Source organism: Scylla paramamosain, chromosome 43, assembly GCF_035594125.1.
Source record: "Scylla paramamosain isolate STU-SP2022 chromosome 43, ASM3559412v1, whole genome shotgun sequence".
NCBI lineage: Eukaryota > Metazoa > Arthropoda > Malacostraca > Decapoda > Portunidae > Scylla > Scylla paramamosain.
The window spans coordinates 11,218,800-11,235,936 of NC_087193.1; the positions used below are offsets into that span (position 1 = coordinate 11,218,800).

The 17,137-nt window shown below is 39.1% G+C and overlaps 2 protein-coding genes across 22 annotated transcripts in view; both read right to left on the reverse strand.

Annotated features, from left to right (window-relative positions):
* On the reverse strand, positions 1 to 8,800 carry LOC135093592 (E3 ubiquitin-protein ligase Siah1-like). Its single transcript, XM_063992985.1, has 8 exons — positions 8,719 to 8,800; positions 8,215 to 8,329; positions 7,245 to 7,359; positions 6,760 to 6,787; positions 5,389 to 5,400; positions 4,614 to 4,787; positions 4,042 to 4,234; positions 1 to 839 (listed from the first exon to the last, which is right to left on the reverse strand). The coding sequence occupies exons 1-8, from the start codon at positions 8,798 to 8,800 to the stop codon at positions 662 to 664; spliced, it is 897 nt and encodes a 298-aa protein (XP_063849055.1). The 3' UTR covers positions 1 to 661.
* Positions 5,515 to 17,137, reverse strand: part of LOC135093735 (E3 ubiquitin-protein ligase SIAH1B-like) — a 25,991-nt gene continuing 14,368 nt past the window's right edge. For 6 of the 21 annotated variants that reach the window (XM_063993284.1, XM_063993286.1, XM_063993287.1 and 3 more), the window contains 8 exons: positions 16,581 to 16,773; positions 13,276 to 13,333; positions 10,345 to 10,675; positions 8,701 to 8,874; positions 8,239 to 8,329; positions 7,643 to 7,746; positions 7,260 to 7,359; positions 5,515 to 6,268 (listed from right to left, as the gene is read on the reverse strand). In XM_063993284.1, the coding sequence (XP_063849354.1) occupies positions 10,346 to 10,675; positions 13,276 to 13,333; positions 16,581 to 16,773 (581 nt within the window). In that variant the 3' untranslated portion in view covers positions 5,515 to 6,268; positions 7,260 to 7,359; positions 7,643 to 7,746; ... (1 more) ...; positions 8,701 to 8,874; position 10,345. Of the gene's footprint in view, positions 6,269 to 7,244; positions 7,360 to 7,642; positions 7,747 to 8,125; positions 8,330 to 8,700; positions 9,842 to 10,344; positions 10,676 to 13,275; positions 13,334 to 16,580; positions 16,774 to 16,860; positions 17,020 to 17,137 lie in introns of those variants that run through there. The other 15 variants (XM_063993290.1, XM_063993282.1, XM_063993281.1 and 12 more) reach the window with 15 other exon arrangements.

The window sequence follows — 17,137 nt, forward strand, 5'->3', positions numbered from 1 at the left end:
GGGACCATAAGCCTATTCAAAGTCCACACACTTAACTCAACAGGAACGCAAAACACTTCATATACCATAAACGATTTTTTGAAGCAATAATATCTTCATTAAAGCCTCAAATAAAAGAGCCGAAAATCACTCTGGGTAAATATCACCGTATAAACTGCCCTTTACCTACACAAAAAAACCGCAGAAAATTCGGTACATTTACTTAACAGAAGCAAGAAAAACTTTTCAAAAGCAACGAAATATTTTTAGAAACCATAAAATCTTACTATACAAGCCAAATAAAGTCATTCAGAAAATTTTTGAAAAATATTGGAACCAGCAAGCCGGAACAGGCAACAATCCATCATGGCGGCCCTCGGCAGCGACCTCAGTGGGGGAGCTGGCCGCCATATTACCTCAATAATTCCTTCTTGACAACAAAACTAGGCAATGGTGTATATATTTGACCAACGGATATGAAGGCTAGACATGTGGCTCCATCTTATGACATGTTTGGCTTACAATAAGTGAGAGACGAAGCAAATAATAGCTGAAAACACTGACGCCCTGCCTCTACCTCAGCTGAGTTTGTTTACATATTGACGAACTTTCAATATTTCCCCAAATCTTCAGCTGTTTCCAGACTCAGATGTAAACAAAGACTAAAAATAAATCAATAACCTCAAAAAATACCTAAAAATCGAATAATAAAACCTAAATAAACGAGCACAAGACAGTTCACTATTGTAGTAAAGGCAGGCAGTAAGGCTGACTGAGGGAAGACTGGCATCTCTGGACTCACCTTACGTACTCGTGCCTCTCTGGTGCTGCTTGGCGGTGCTCGGTGCAGGGAGAAGCTGCTGGGAAAACGGAAACACTGGTCAATGGGGCGTGTGGGCTGACCAGTGCTGACCAAAACACTGCAGCCAGCCAGCCAGCCACCCATCTCCCTCCCTAACGCCACCTGTCACTGCTCCTTCAACCACACCCACAAACACACACACAAAAGTTGACATGTTATCAAATAATGTGTAATATAATATCCTCATTCCTTCACCCACTAAGTCATTATGAACGAAAACTTCACTCACTGCTGCACTGTCTCAGCGTAGCAAACATGAACGAGCGCAGGATAGGCTCAACTAAAATGCTCCCCTCTCTCTCTCTCTCTCTCACGACTGTTTCTTAAAGCCAAAAAGATGATTACCAGGGTTTTCAAGGATGTTTCTCCTGTTAATAATGTAGAAATATTGTAGAACTGTAAAAATACCCTTAAAAACCGTGTCACTTCAATTACAGCCTTTTAAAAGCGTGTTTCTCCTGTAAGTAATGTAGAATTATGTTAATCTTCACTAGAACTGTAAAAACACCCTTGTAAACCTGTGTAAATATTGAGAAACACACACAAACCAATGCATTTCTTAATCTGTGCGCTGAACTGATGGATCATGCTGAGGACTAAGCCTGTATTAAGACAATTTATGCTGAATTTTATTGATTGAGTTGCAAGTTGACTCAGAGGCATCGGACCTAAGCCACTAAAAATATATGCTTTGCTGAGATAATAAGCTTGCTTCTTAACACCATTTCTCCTGTTCACAATGTATAAATTTTGTCGCTATAAAAAATAATAATAATCAGAAAAACCGTGTAACTTCATAACAACATAAAAAACATAAGAAATAAGGGAAGCTGCAAGAAGTAACCAGGCTTACACGTGGCAGTCCCTGTATGAAACACACCTACCTGTTTCCATCTGTTATCCCCATCTTGTCTAATCTTTTAGACAAATCTAATCTTTTCTTAAAGAAAAGTGTCCTAGCACTAACTAGTGTCCTAGCACTAACTACATGATTACTAATTCCGTTCCATTCATCTACCACTCTATTTGAGAACCAATTTTCTCCTCTATCTCCCCTATCTCCTAAATTTTTCAAGGTGGAACCCGTTATTTCTTGTTCTACCCTGGTTGCTGATCCTGAGAATTTTGCTTACATCTCTCTTGTTATAACCCTTATACCACTTAAAGACTTCTATCAGGTCCCCTCTTAACCTAAGTCTCTCTAGAGAATGTAAATTTAACAGCTTCAACCTCGCCTCCTAAGGAATACTCCTCATCCCCTGTATCCTTTTAGTCATTCTCTTCTGTACTGATTCTAATAGACCTATATCTTTCCTGTAACGTGGGGACCAGAACTGCACAGCGTAGTCTAGATGAGGTCTGACCAGCGCCAAGTATAACTTTAATATTACTTCCGGCCTTCTACTTTTAACGCTCACAAAAATGAATCCTAGTACCCTATTTGCCTTGTTTCTGGCTTCTATGCATTGTTTCCCTAGGCAGAGTTCAGAGCTAACTATAACTCCTAAATCTTTATCGTACCCTGTACCTACCAGAGTTTGGGTGTTTAATGCATACCTATTGTGTGGGTTTCTTCTACCTATGCTAAGCACTTTGCATTTATTGATATTAAATTGCATTTGCCATCTATCCGTCCATTCATTCATTCTATCTAAGTCTGCCTGCAAGGCGATGGCATCCGAATCTGACCTAATTAATCTACCTATCTTTGTGTCATCTGCAAATTTACTAAAACATCACTACTAATTCCACTTTCCAAGTCACTGATATATATTAGAAATAACAATGGCCCTAATACTGATCCCTGTGGCACCTCACTGATTACATGACCCCACTCGGATTTCGAGCCGTTTATTACCACTCTCTGTCACCTATTATCAAGCCATGGCCCTATCCAACCTAACACCTTCCCATCTATCCCATGTGCCCTAACTTTTCTCAGGAGCCTTTGATGGGGCACCTTGTCGAATGCTTTACTAAAGTCCAGATATAAGATATCATAACTATCACCACTATCTACTGCCTCATACACCTTACTGTAAAAACTTAACAAGTTTGTCAGGCAAGACTTCCCCTTTGTGAAGCCATGCTGTGACTGATTTATCAAGTTATACCTTATTTATCAAGCACACCTTTGTAAGTAGTGGAGGCGAGACGCAGAACTGTTTCAGCTCTGGGATTGCGAATTCGTTACCCCTATGTGGCTGTTACTTTATAACCCTTGTGGTGAAGCCCTCTTGATCCTGTCCCATCACTGTCATCGTGCAACATGATTACCCTCAGCGATAAATGGCTTTTGCTGTCTAGTGCTCAATATGCATTTGCACTTACATATTACTGCACAAGTGGCAAGTTGATGAAACAACCTTGCATTGTCTTTTATACCATAGTATTATTTCATATGAGCCCTACATTCTTTATATATATACTTATACCATCTAGTCATAACCTTTCACTCTCAAAGTTCTTTCATCAGTCTCATACAATTAACCATCAGCATATTCTGGCCTTAGATGTGAGTGTGAAGGGAAGGAGAACTCTAATGAACACATCAATGTTTTCTCATTAAGAAAATACTGGTTTAGTGCTTTTTATTCACTTAAAAAATATATTCAATAAACACAGCATTTGCAATACCGCATTTATAGTAGTGTAGTAGAGAGAGAGAGAGAGAGAGAGAGAGAGAGAGAGAGAGAGAGAGAGAGAGAGAGAGAGAGAGAGAGAGAGAGAGAGAGAGGGGAGGGGGGGGGAGGTGGCTGTGGGGAATGAGGTTATTACTGACAATTAGGCTCTCATCTGATAATTTGCCCAGTCCACAGTTTGCCAGCACAGCAGGCTGGGAAATTCCTGGAAAAGATAACACCTAAATGTTTGGGATAAAATAGTCAGACCATAGTCGGTGCAGTTCCTATCTTCCTACTATATCAAAATTAGAACAGAGTAAATGTTTTTATGTTTAAACCTGCCTTTCCAAAACCTCTAAACCAACACCTAAAAATGATATAGGAATTACAAAACTACAAATACAAAAAAATATTTTATCCTTATGACTGTAACTGCTTGGTGCCATTAATAAATAAACCTCTCAATATGGAATGCAGCAGCAAGTGTCTTTGTCCTATAACCATTTATCAAAGGCACCCTCTCCTCCAGTGAGTGTATCAATAATGGAAACAAGATCAGTCATACTTAAACATTACCTGTATGCAAAGTTTTCAGCCTGTTTCCTGAACCCAATGAGCTGCACAATGGCAAAGAACTGTTGGTGGCCATCAAACTTCTCTTGCTTCCCCAGCACCAAAATAAAGTGATGGCTGAAGCAACTCTGGATCATGACCCAGTCCACTGCACCTGGCAGCTTGATGTCTGTTGCCAGGAACACAATGTCCTCTCCTGCAAACACAAGTTTATACATCTTTGTAATCATATCATCAATCATAATTGTAAATATTAAGGTATGCGAGATGTAAAAAGTAGTGCTCAAGAAAACAATTTTATTTTCTTAAAACACAAGAAAACAACAATTTTCTTTTCTTAGAACCATCTTATGAAATAGGGGTACATCTTATATGGTGTGTCTAATCCACAGCATATATGAAACCTTCACGGGCAAATTATTTCATATAAACAAAACTTTTCCTGAAAAAAAAAAAAAAAAGTACATGCATTACCTATTAAAAAACAGTACATATAAATATCAGCATATCAAAACTTCTGGACACGTGCACCATTTCTGCATCAAACACAACTCACTGTCGCTCGACACGCTCACCTTGGAGAGTGGTGATACTCTTGTGGACGCTCATGAGGTGTGGCATGACCTGCTCGAGGGAGCCTTGCCACTTGCAAGAGGCACTGGGACAGGGACACATGTACGGCCGGAACTCACAGGTGTCTTCATGTTCCGTCTTGTCCGTGTGGAGCAGAGTGGCGGAGCAGCCCGAGTCTCAAGTGGTGACGTCAAAAGTATTTCAGCTTAAGATTTTTCTCAATCTCATAATTTTTTACTAAGTTTACCATTGTTCTGTATATCTTTTAATTTCAAAATTAGTATATAAACATAATCATAATTTTTCTTTGGTACAAAGTTTGCAGTGGTGATGCATCACTCATGTAGGCTGAGCTTGAGTTAGGTATTATGTACCTTTTGTGAACCTGTGATGGCTATGAACACCAGCTGTATTCATATGCCAACAGTGGTGGTGGCTGGTCTCATATAAGTAAGTCTTTGTGTCTTCTATCATACTAAAGGCTCTGTATTCTCCCTCTGCTTAAGGATGATGCTGGGTTGGTGACGCATGACTCATAAATGAGCACTATTTGCTACTGATGTATGGTTCCTAAGGCAGAAATGGAATCTGTGATCACTATCACTCTAATATGTTCCCCAGCCAGACTGTTTCTAAGCAGCTGACTGGTGCCTGTGAAGCCCTTTCACACTGTTTCTAGGAACAGATGCTAGACACAACATTAAACCAATAAATGAAGTGGTTGGGTGAGGACACTAAGTGGGTGAAGTGCCCTCCATGCTACCTACACTACCACACCTCGGAGAACTCCTAGTAACAAAAGCACAAAGGTACAAACACACTCTACTCCACAAACCTCTGTTCCTAACCACATCCAATCCAATTAGCATTATTTTTTGTTCTATAAATAATAGACTAAGTACATGAGATTTCCACACATTTTTCATGGTGTGTCTTACTTGACCACAAAATAAAGTACATATATATGCATTTGCTTTGACTCCCATGAGATAACAAAAGCTTTTAAAAGGAGCACAAAAAATGTCATATGTACATAAGCTTTCTTTTTAAATGAAACTATGTTAGTAAAATAAATAGAACAATTACTCCTAAAATAAATGATGCAACATATGTACTAAATCTTTCTACGGACAAATTTAAGAAACAATTTTAATACCACAAACTAAAGAATGAAATCTTTTTTCAGCTTTAATTTGTAATCCTCAGGCAGATCATATAATGCCCCGTCAATTCTCTAATAGGCTTAGCCAGTGTTAGTAGTGCTAGTTGCTAATGTACATTCACAACACATCCCTCTAATAGTTTGTTAAAAGAGAACGTGACGTGTGTCAATCTCTAGAGACCAATGATGAATGACTGCTAGAAATTTTACATAACAAGGACAAAGCCAATAGTGTGTGATTCAAGTAGCTAATCATCTCTGGTTATCTATTCATGAGATGACTAAACTGCACCATGAATATAAAAATTTCCACAAAATATAAGAGGCATTTTCACACTCTACTTTCCCCATGATTGGCTGAGTGTCTTGACAGTGACACTTGGTAGCATAAAGTTGTCTAGGAATTTTGTCTCTGAACATAAGTTTTGAAGGAAAGATTTGTCTAGGATTCATAAACTATGTTTTCTCTAAGTTGACAACATTTCCTCCATCTTACTGGAATAGAAAGAAAATAATATATGTATTATACACTATTGCTCACTACTGTTTGTTAGGCAGTATAACTTAGTTTTAGTGAAAGCTTAATGGAAGAATGGTTGATACCATAAAACTAATCATTTATAACCTTAGAAAGCAAAACTATTGGTATGACACAGTATTTGATGCCTTGCAAGACACACATTTCCAAGTTAATGTAAAAGATCACCAAGCATCTTGCAAGATAATGCCAAGTGGTTAGCTTTGAGCATTAACAAAATACATCAGCCTCTTACATCATTACACATCAATATTTTTCAGTTACATAGTTAATGTCATAAGACACATCATTCATTATCAACACAGAGTGCCTATTTAGTCAATGTGGATGGCAACATAATCCCCCCATTGAAATGCCAAAAATGACTAGCACCAGCTTGAATACAAAGGAGCCTTTGATGAATGAAAGGATTATTTTCTAGTGTAGGCCACCACTGAAGCCAGCTTACTGATACTAACAGCTTCATATAGTTTCCACTTTAGGCAAAGAGCAACCTTGGTGTGGCTTCAGGATGACTTCATTACTGATGTCAAACTATCTCTTAATTTGAGAAACCAAGTTGGCTATGTAACTGTTTAATGTCAAACTTTGGCCAGGAGTGCAAAAAAACACCTATGGCAAGAACATCATCTTGCAGAACTAGAAGTCTATATCAAGTGTTTGTTGCTGATCATTCATTCATATATTTTTCTTAAAATCACTTCTCAAAAATAGAGTACATTCAAGATGCAGCATCTTGTAAGGCATCAAATATCAATTTCTTAAACATCTTGATTTTCAACAAAAATACAATATTACATTTTCAATAAATGTTGCTTTTCTATGATTAAAAGGGTTTGTAAAATTTACAAAATATTGCTTCTCCCATTGAAATTAAGAAATAAATGACAACAACTTTGGCTGTACATAACTAAGCACAATACAATATCTTACACTCCAGGTAATCACCAGGTAATCTGAGTTCATGATGGCTGATTGGATGCCTTTGTGTATGGATCGGGGCGTGGCTTCCCAGGTGAGTCTCCGTCTTGGTCCATTCAATTCCAATCTGCCAACATAAGTGTAACGTGATTACTTATGGATGCTCCCTATGCATGCTGAGCGGTATCAACGAAACAGCATGTAAGTGTGTCCAGTACAAAATCATCTTGTAATAAACATTCACTAACATTACCACATATAACTAACATACCTTAGCACTTTAGATGACACTAAATTGGCATTTTGCTTTTAATGTAAAGTATGCAATGACAATATGGAAGATGATATATACAAGGGAAAAAGGAATACAACATATTTGAGAGCAAAATTATCACAAGATGTATACTTGCCATGAGAGATCCTATAAATATACATTAATTTACTTCAATGCTTCTCAAGAGGTATGAGAAACACAGCTGGGTTGGAAGAATTCTGTCACTGCTTTCCCTGCAAACTGTAAGGGAGGGAGAGAGAGAGAGAGAGAGAGAGAGAGAGAGAGAGAGAGAGAGAGAGAGAGAGAGAGAGAGAGAGAGAGAGAGAGAGAGAGAGAGAGAGAGAGAGAGAGAGAGAGAGAGAGAGAGAGAGAGAGAGAGAGAGAGGTGGGGGGAGGGAGGTGGCTGTTATGAATGAGGTTATTACTGACAATTAGGCTCTCATCTGATAATTTGCCCAGTCCACAGTTTGCCAGCACAGCAGGCTGGGAAATCCTCCCAGGGAATTAAACCTCTCAATATGGAGTGCAGCAGCAAGTGTCTCTTTGTCCTATAACCATTTATCAAAGGCACCCTCTCCTCCAGTGAGTGTATCAATAATAGAAACAAGATCACTCATACTTAAACATTATCTGTATGCAAAGTTTTCAGCCTGTTTCCTGAACCCAATGAGTTGCACGATGGCAAAGTACTGTTAATGGCCATCAAACTTCTCTTGCTTCTCCAGCACTAACATGAAGTGGTGGCCGAAGGAACTCTGCATCATGACCCAGTCCACTGCACCTGGCAGCTTGATGTCTGTTGCCAGGAACACAATGTCTTCTCCTGGAAACACAAGTTTATACATATTTGTAATCATATCATCAGTCTTAATTGTGAATATTGAGGTACATCACCTGTAAAAAGTAGTGCTCAAGAAAACAATTTTCTTTTCTTAAAACACAAGAAAACAACAATTTTCTTTTCTTAGAACCAACTTATGAAATAGGGGTACATCTTATATGGTGTGTCTAATCTACAGCATATATGAAACCTTCACGGGCAAATTATTTCATATAAACAAAACTTTTCCTGAAAAAAAAGTACATGCAATACCTATTAAAAAACAGTACATATAAATATAAGCATATCAAAGCTTCTGGACACGTGCACCATTTCTGCATCAAACACAATTCACTGTCGCTCCACACGCTCACCTTAGAGAGTGGTGATACTCTTGTGGACGCTCATGAGGTGTGGCATGACATGCTCGAGGGAGCCTTGCGACTTGCAAGAGGCACTGGGACACGGACACATGTACGGCCGGAACTCACAGGTGTCTTCGTGTTCCGTCTTGTCCGTGTGGAGCAGAGTGGCGGAGCAGCGCGAGCCTCAAGTGATGACATGTCAAAAGTATTTCAGCTTAAGATTTTTCTGAATCCCATAATTTTTTAATAAGTTTACAATTGTTCTGTATATCTTTTTAATTTCAAAATTAGTGTATAAACATAATTATAATATTTCTTTGGTACAAAGTTTGCAGTGTTGAAGAATCACTCGTGTAGTCTGAGCTTGATTTAGGTATTATGTACCTTTTGTGAACCTGTGATGGCTATGAACAGCAGCTGTATTCATATGCCAACAGTGGTGGTGGCTGGTCTCTTATATAAGTAAGTCTTTGTGTCTTCTATCATACTAGAGGCTCTGTATTCTCCCTCTGCTTAAGGATGATACTGGGTTGGTGACGCACTATTTGCTACTGATGTATGGTTCCTAAGGCAGAAATGGAATCTGTGATCACTATCTGTGATCACTTCTTCCATTTGTTAGGGGCCTCCATGAGAGAGAGAGAGAGAGAGAGAGAGAGAGAGAGAGAGAGAGAGAGAGAGAGAGAGAGAGAGAGAGAGAGAGAGAGAGAGAGAGATAGTTACTGTAGGTTCGCTCATATTTTATACCCTGGTTTCAGGTGATGCCAACAATCCTTTTAATCCCTTCCCAGTCAAAGAGCAGCCTGCAACAATCAACAACAACACACCCAATGGCTTCAAATCACACTTCCTATTGATAACATCAATCCAGCAGCTGAAACATCATTAGATGATGAAGCATTACCAACAATGGTCCTTGCAGACACTTCTGTGACCTACAAAATTGTTTCTGGTGGAACAAGAAAAGGCAGGTCTCTCCTCAATGATTCTCTGGTTTTTATGTACACCAAGAAGCGAGAGTCATCAGTCTCATTCACATGGGTATGCAGCTACCATGGGAAAAAGTGTTATGCAATAATTTCACAGCAAATAGGAACGATAAACTTCAAAAGTGGACACCACTAACACACATATCCTGGGGATCCTGGTGCTGAAATCAAAGCAACAACACAAGCTTTCGTTAAACAGTCAGCTTTGGAATTTCCATTTGCATCATCTGGGGTAATAGTAAAGAAAGCACTCTCAAGCTGTAAAAATTTAGATGTTCCCCTACCAAATATAAACACTAGTCAGATGCACCAATGATGCCAGGGAAGGACATCCAAAACATCCTGAAGATATTAGTTTTGAATTAAACACATCATGTTCCACAGGACTTTCTTCAAGCTGATCTATTTGAAGATGGACAACAGCATCTTATATGCCTCTCTCTTTACAGCACACACACACACACACACACACACACACACAAAGAAGAGGAAGAAAAAAAGAGGAGCAAGAAAACAAAAATGAGAAGAGAAAAATAAAGCAAAAAAAATAAAATAAAATAAAAAAAATCACACACACAAACAAACAAACACAAACATACCCTTTCACTCCTTCCCACCTTCCCCCTAACACACCCCCATACATCCCCCACATCACCCCACACACCTTAAGTCATGATGGCCACCACCGGCACATACTCCTCCTCGTCCCCAAGTGTCAGATCCCACTCGAACTTGGCAGAGAGAGATGGTCCTTGAAGTGACGAGCCTTCCTCGTCCCCAAGTGTCAGATCCCACTCGAACTTGGCAGAGAGAGATGGTCCTTGAAGTGACGAGCCTTCCTCGTCCCCAAGTGTCAGATCCCACTCGAACTTGGCAGAGAGAGATGGTCCTTGAACTGACGAGCCTTGAAGACCAAGGGAGGTGGCAGGCAGGCGGTGCTGTCCTCGGTGTTGGCGAAGAGACTCTACAATGTCGATGAAGAGGTCTTGAGGAATCTGTGGGGGAGAAAAGGGCGTGTTAGGAGAGATGCTTGTCAAAGGGAAAATCCATATTATATCAATTAAAAAAATAGATATTAACCCTAAAAATATTTTTATCTATATCAAACATCTAATTATCATTTGTCAGAGGAAAAGGAAGGTAGCAGTAATAGTAGTAGTAGTAGTAGTAGTAGTAGTAGTAGTAGTAGTAGTAGTAGTAGTAGTAGTTAGATTAGGCTAGGTTTGGTTAGGTTCGTCATCGTCGTCGTAGAGAGAGAGAGAGAGAGAGAGAGAGAGAGAGAGAGAGAGAGAGAGAGAGAGAGTTACATTAGGGGATGGAGTGATGAGTGGGGAGGGGAGGCAGGGAGACTTTTTCAAGGCTATCTGCACAGTATCTGGAATGTGGCAAGCCCTTGTGGGCATAATAGACTTGACAAGGTTGTCCTGTATATGTTAGGTAAAATCTGGTGAGGTTGTGGTGTTAAGTTATGTCATTTGGGTTACTAGGGGGCGCGTGTGGCCAAAATACCTCAAAACACACTCAAAACATGTCAAGACACCCACAAAGTTCACTCAAACATACCCAAACTGCACTTAAAACATCCTTAAATATAACAAAACTCATCCAAACACACACAAACAGCACACATTAAACATCAAAACACACTCAACACACCCTTAAATACAATAAAGCTCACCCAGACACACCCAAGACATTCAAAACACTCAAAACACCCTTAAATATGAAAAAAAACACATCCAATCACACCCAAAACTCACCCAAACACACCCAAAACATGTTTTAATCATCCAAAACACTCAAAACACCCCACATCACCTCAAAATACCCAAAAAAACTCACTTAAACACACCCAAATCACGCTAAAAACATCCAAAACACTCAAAATACCCTGATATATATAAAACACCCCATAACATCCAAAAATAACCATAAAACTCAGCCAAACACACTCTAAACTACCCACAAAACTCAAACACACCCCATAAGACTAAAACCATTATAAAATACACCTAAAAAACATCCTAAGCTACACTTAAAACACCTTAAATTCACCCAAAATACACATAACTGCAAATATACAAGCTAAACACAGCTAAACACCCCTAAACACCATCAATACACCCCAGAACACTTCTAAATACACGAAAAACATTTACAACACCCAAAACACACGAAATATTACAGAGAAAAGGACTGCAGGAGGGGAGACTAAGCTAAACATTGTTTTCTCGATATTTACCTGTTATGCCACCTCCTCCTCCTCCTCCATTTTTCCTTATTTCTTCCTTCTCCTCCTCCATTTCTCCAGTTTTTTCTCCTTCTACTATTACCTACATGCCTGAGTTTGGAAACAGCTGGAAACGCCTGGAAAACACTGGAAATTACGGTAAATATTGACGAGGAGACACTGGAGCCCAGGGAGTCCCGGATCCTTGATGATGACGTCACAGGCTACCCGCTGCCAAACGTACGTACGTAATATATTTCATTTTGAAATTGACCCCTAGAAAAAATGAAGCTAGGCTCGAATACCTTATATATTCTAACTTGACAAATACTTTAATTAATATTCACAATATCAAAACATCTCCAGTCTCAGTAGTTGTAAAGAAATATTAATAGGAAATATGGAAAAAGTGTTGTAACCTTTGACACCATTAAAAACACTGAAAAGTCCACCCATTTCACTTTACACCACTAAAAAAACACTTTAAAAAATCTGAATTATTTTCTCAAGCATTGCAAAGTTAGTTACAGGCTGAAATAGAGAAATAAAAATATTTAAAAATGACAAAAACACCACTTTTAACGGGACCATAAGCCTATTCAAAGTCCACACACATAACTCAACAGGAACGCAAAACACTTCATATATCATAAACGATTTTTTGAAGCAATAAAATCTTCATTAAAGCCTCAAATAAAAAAGCCGAAAATCACTTTGGGTAAATATCACCGTATAAACCGCCCTTTACTTACACAAAAAAACAGCACCAAATTCGGTACATTTACTTAACAGAAGCAAGAAAACTTTTCAAAAGCAACGAAATATTTATAGAAACCATAAAATCTTACTTTACAAGCCAAATAAAGTCATTCAGAAAAATTTAAAAAAATATTGGAACCAACAAGCTGGGACAGGCAACAATCCATCATGGCCGCCCTCGGCAGCGACCTCAGTGGGGGAGCTGGCCGCCATATTACCTCAATTATTCCTTCTTAACAACAAAACTAAGCAATGGTGTATATATTTGACCAACGGATATGAAGGCTAGACATGTGGCTCCATCTTATGACATGTTTGGCTTACAATACGTGAGAGACGAAGCAAATAATAGCTGAAAACACTGACACCCTGCCCCTACCTCAGCTGACAGTTTGTTTACATATTGACGAACTTTCAATATTTCCCCAAATCTTCAGCTGTTTCCAGACTCAGATGTAAACAAAGACTAAAAATAAATCAATAACCTCAAAAAATACCTAAAAATCGAATAATAAAACCTAAATAAACGAGCACAAGACAGTTCACTATTGTAGTAAAGGCAGGCAGTAAGGCTGACTGAGGGAAGACTGGCATCTCTGGACTCACCTTACGTACTCGTGCCTCTCTGGTGCTGCTTGGCGGTGCTCGGTGCAGGGAGAAGCTGCTGGGAAAACGGAAACACTGGTCAATGGGGCGTGTGGGCTGACCAGTGCTGACCAAAACACTGCAGCCAGCCAGCCACCCATCTCCCTCCCTAACGCCACCTGTCACTGCTCCTTCAACCACACCCACAAACACACACACAAAAGTTGACATGTTATCATATAATGTGTAATATAATATCCTCATTCCTTCACTTCCCTTTTCCCACTAGACACCCACTAAGTCATTATGAACGAAAACTTCACTCACTGCTGCACTGTCTCAGCGTAGCAAACATGAACGAGCGCAGGATAGGCTCAACTAAAATGCTCCCCTCTCTCTCTCTCACGACTGTTTCTTAAAGCCAAAAAGATGATTACCAGGAGTTTTCAAGGATGTTTCTCCTGTTAATAATGTAGAAATATTGTAGAACTGTAAAAATACCCTTAAAAACCGTGTCACTTCAATTACAGCCTTTTAAAAGCGTGTTTCTCCTGTAAGTAATGTAGAATTATGTTAATCTTCACTAGAACTGTAAAAACACCCTTGTAAACCTGTGTAAATATTGAGAAACACACACAAACCAATGCATTTCTTAATCTGTGCGCTGAACTGATGGATCATGCTGAGGACTAAGCCTGTATTAAGACAATTTATGCTGAATTTTATTGATTGAGTTGCAAGTTGACTCAGAGGCATCGGACCTAAGCCACTAAAAATATATGCTTTGCTGAGATAATAAGCTTGCTTCTTAACACCATTTCTCCTGTTCACAATGTATAAATTTTGTCGCTATAAAAAATAATAATAATCAGAAAAACCGTGTAACTTCATAAGAACATAAAAACATAAGAAATAAGGGAAGCTGCAAGAAGTGACCAGGCTTACACGTGGCAGTCCCTGTATGAAACACACCTACTCGTACCTGTTTCCATCTGTTATCCCCATCCATAAACTTGTCTAATCTTTTCTTAAAGCTCTCTAGTGTCCTAGCACTAACTACGTGATTACTGAGTCCGTTCCATTCATCTACCACTCTATTTGAGAACCAATTTTCTCCTCTATCTCCCCTATCTCCTAAATTTTTCAAGGTGGAACCCGTTATTTCTTGTTCTACCCTGGTTGCTGATCCTAAGAATTTTGCTTACATCTCCCTTGTTATAACCCTTATACCACTTAAAGACTTCTATCAGGTCCCCTCTTAACCTAAGTCTCTCTAGAGAATGTAAATTTAACAGCTTCAACCTCGCCTCGTAAGGAATACTCCTCATCCCCTGTATCCTTTTAGTCACTCTCTTCTGTACTGATTCTAATAGACCTATATCTTTCCTGTAACGTGGGGACCAGAACTGCACAGCGTAGTCTAGATGAGGTCTGACCAGCGCCAAGTATAACTTTAATATTACTTCCGGCCTTTTTCTACTTTTAACGCTCACAAAAATGAATCCTAGTACCCTATTTGCCTTGTTTCTGGCTTCTATGCATTGTTTCCCTAGGCAGAGTTCAGAGCTAACTATAACTCCTAAATCTTTATCGTACCCTGTACCTACCAGAGTTTGGGTGTTTAATGCATACCTATTGTGTGGGTTTCTTCTACCTATGCTAAGCACTTTGCATTTATTGATATTAAATTGCATTTGCCATCTATCCGTCCATTCATTCATTCTATCTAAGTCTGCCTGCAAGGCGATGGCATCCGAATCTGACCTAATTAATCTACCTATCTTTGTGTCATCTGCAAATTTACTAAAACATCACTACTAATTCCACTTTCCAAGTCACTGATATATATTAGAAATAACAATGGCCCTAATACTGATCCCTGTGGCACCTCACTGATTACATGACCCCACTCGGATTTCGAGCCGTTTATTACCACTCTCTGTCACCTATTATCAAGCCATGGCCCTATCCAACCTAACACCTTCCCATCTATCCCATGTGCTCTAACCTTTCTCAGGAGCCTTTGATGGGGCACCTTGTCGAATGCTTTACTAAAGTCCAGATATAAGATATCATAACTATCACCACTATCTACTGCCTCATACACCTTACTGTAAAAACTTAACAAGTTTGTCAGGCAAGACTTCCCCTTTGTGAAGCCATGCTGTGACTGATTTATCAAGTTATACCTTATTTATCAAGCACACCTTTGTAAGTAGTGGAGGCGAGACGCAGAACTGTTTCAGCTCTGGGATTGCGAATTCGTTACCCCTATGTGGCTGTTACTTTATAACCCTTGTGGTGAAGCCCTCTTGATCCTGTCCCATCACTGTCATCGTGCAACATGATTACCCTCAGCGATAAATGGCTTTTGCTGTCTAGTGCTCAATATGCATTTGCACTTACATATTACTGCACAAGTGGCAAGTTGATGAAACAACCTTGCATTGTCTTTTATACCATAGTATTATTTCATATGAGCCCTACATTCTTTATATATATACTTATACCATCTAGTCATAACCTTTCACTCTCAAAGTTCTTTCATCAGTCTCATACAATTAACCATCAGCATATTCTGGCCTTAGATGTGAGTGTGAAGGGAAGGAGAACTCTAATGAACACATCAATGTTTTCTCATTAAGAAAATACTGGTTTAGTGCTTTTTATTCACTTAAAAAATATATTCAATAAACACAGCATTTGCAATACCGCATTTATAGTAGTGTAGTAGAGAGAGAGAGAGAGAGAGAGAGAGAGAGAGAGAGAGAGAGAGAGAGAGAGAGAGAGAGAGAGAGAGAGAGAGAGAGAGAGAGAGAGAGAGAGAGAGAGAGAGAGAGAGAGAGAGAGAGAGAGAGAGAGAGGGAGGGGGGGGGAGGTGGCTGTGGGGAATGAGGTTATTACTGACAATTAGGCTCTCATCTGATAATTTGCCCAGTCCACAGTTTGCCAGCACAGCAGGCTGGGAAATTCCTGGAAAAGATAACACCTAAATGTTTGAGATAAAATAGTCAGACCATAGTCGGTGCAGTTCCTATCTTCCTACTATATCAAAATTAGAACAGAGTAAATGTTTTTATGTTTAAACCTGCCTTTCCAAAACCTCTAAACCAACACCTAAAAATGATATAGGAATTACAAAACTACAAATACAAAAAAATATTTTATCCTTATGACTGTAACTGCTTGGTGCCATTAATAAATAAACCTCTCAATATGGAATGCAGCAGCAAGTGTCTTTGTCCTATAACCATTTATCAAAGGCACCCTCTCCTCCAGTGAGTGTATCAATAATGGAAACAAGATCAGTCATACTTAAACATTACCTGTATGCAAAGTTTTCAGCCTGTTTCCTGAACCCAATGAGCTGCACAATGGCAAAGAACTGTTGGTGGCCATCAAACTTCTCTTGCTTCCCCAGCACCAAAATAAAGTGGTGGCTGAAGCAACTCTGGATCATGACCCAGTCCACTGCACCTGGCAGCTTGATGTCTGTTGCCAGGAACACAATGTCCTCTCCTGCAAACACAAGTTTATACATCTTTGTAATCATATCATCAATCTTAATTGTAAATATTAAGGTATGTGAGATGTAAAAAGTAGTGCTCAAGAAAACAATTTTATTTTCTTAAAACACAAGAAAACAACAATTTTCTTTTCTTAGAACCATCTTATGAAATAGGGGTACATCTTATATGGTGTGTCTAATCCACAGCATATATGAAACCTTCACGGGCAAATTATTTCATATAAACAAAACTTTTCCTGAAAAAAAAAAAAAAAAAAGTACATGCATTACCTATTAAAAAACAGTACATATAAATATCAGCATATCAAAACTTCTGGACACGTGCACCATTTCTGCATCAAACACAACTCACTG

Coding starts and splice junctions, on each gene's coding strand:
- LOC135093592 (XM_063992985.1), bottom strand. CDS start 8,800: ATGTGTCCGTGTCCCAGTGCCTCTTGCAAGTCGCAAGGCTCCCTCGAG. Junction 7,360..8,214: donor GTGCTGGAGAAGCAAGAGAA/GTTTGATGGCCA, acceptor TTATGTTGGCAG/ATTGGAATTGAATGGACCAA. Junction 4,235..4,613: donor GAGTATCACCACTCTCCAAG/GTGAGCGTGTCG, acceptor TTGTGTTTGCAG/GAGAGGACATTGTGTTCCTG.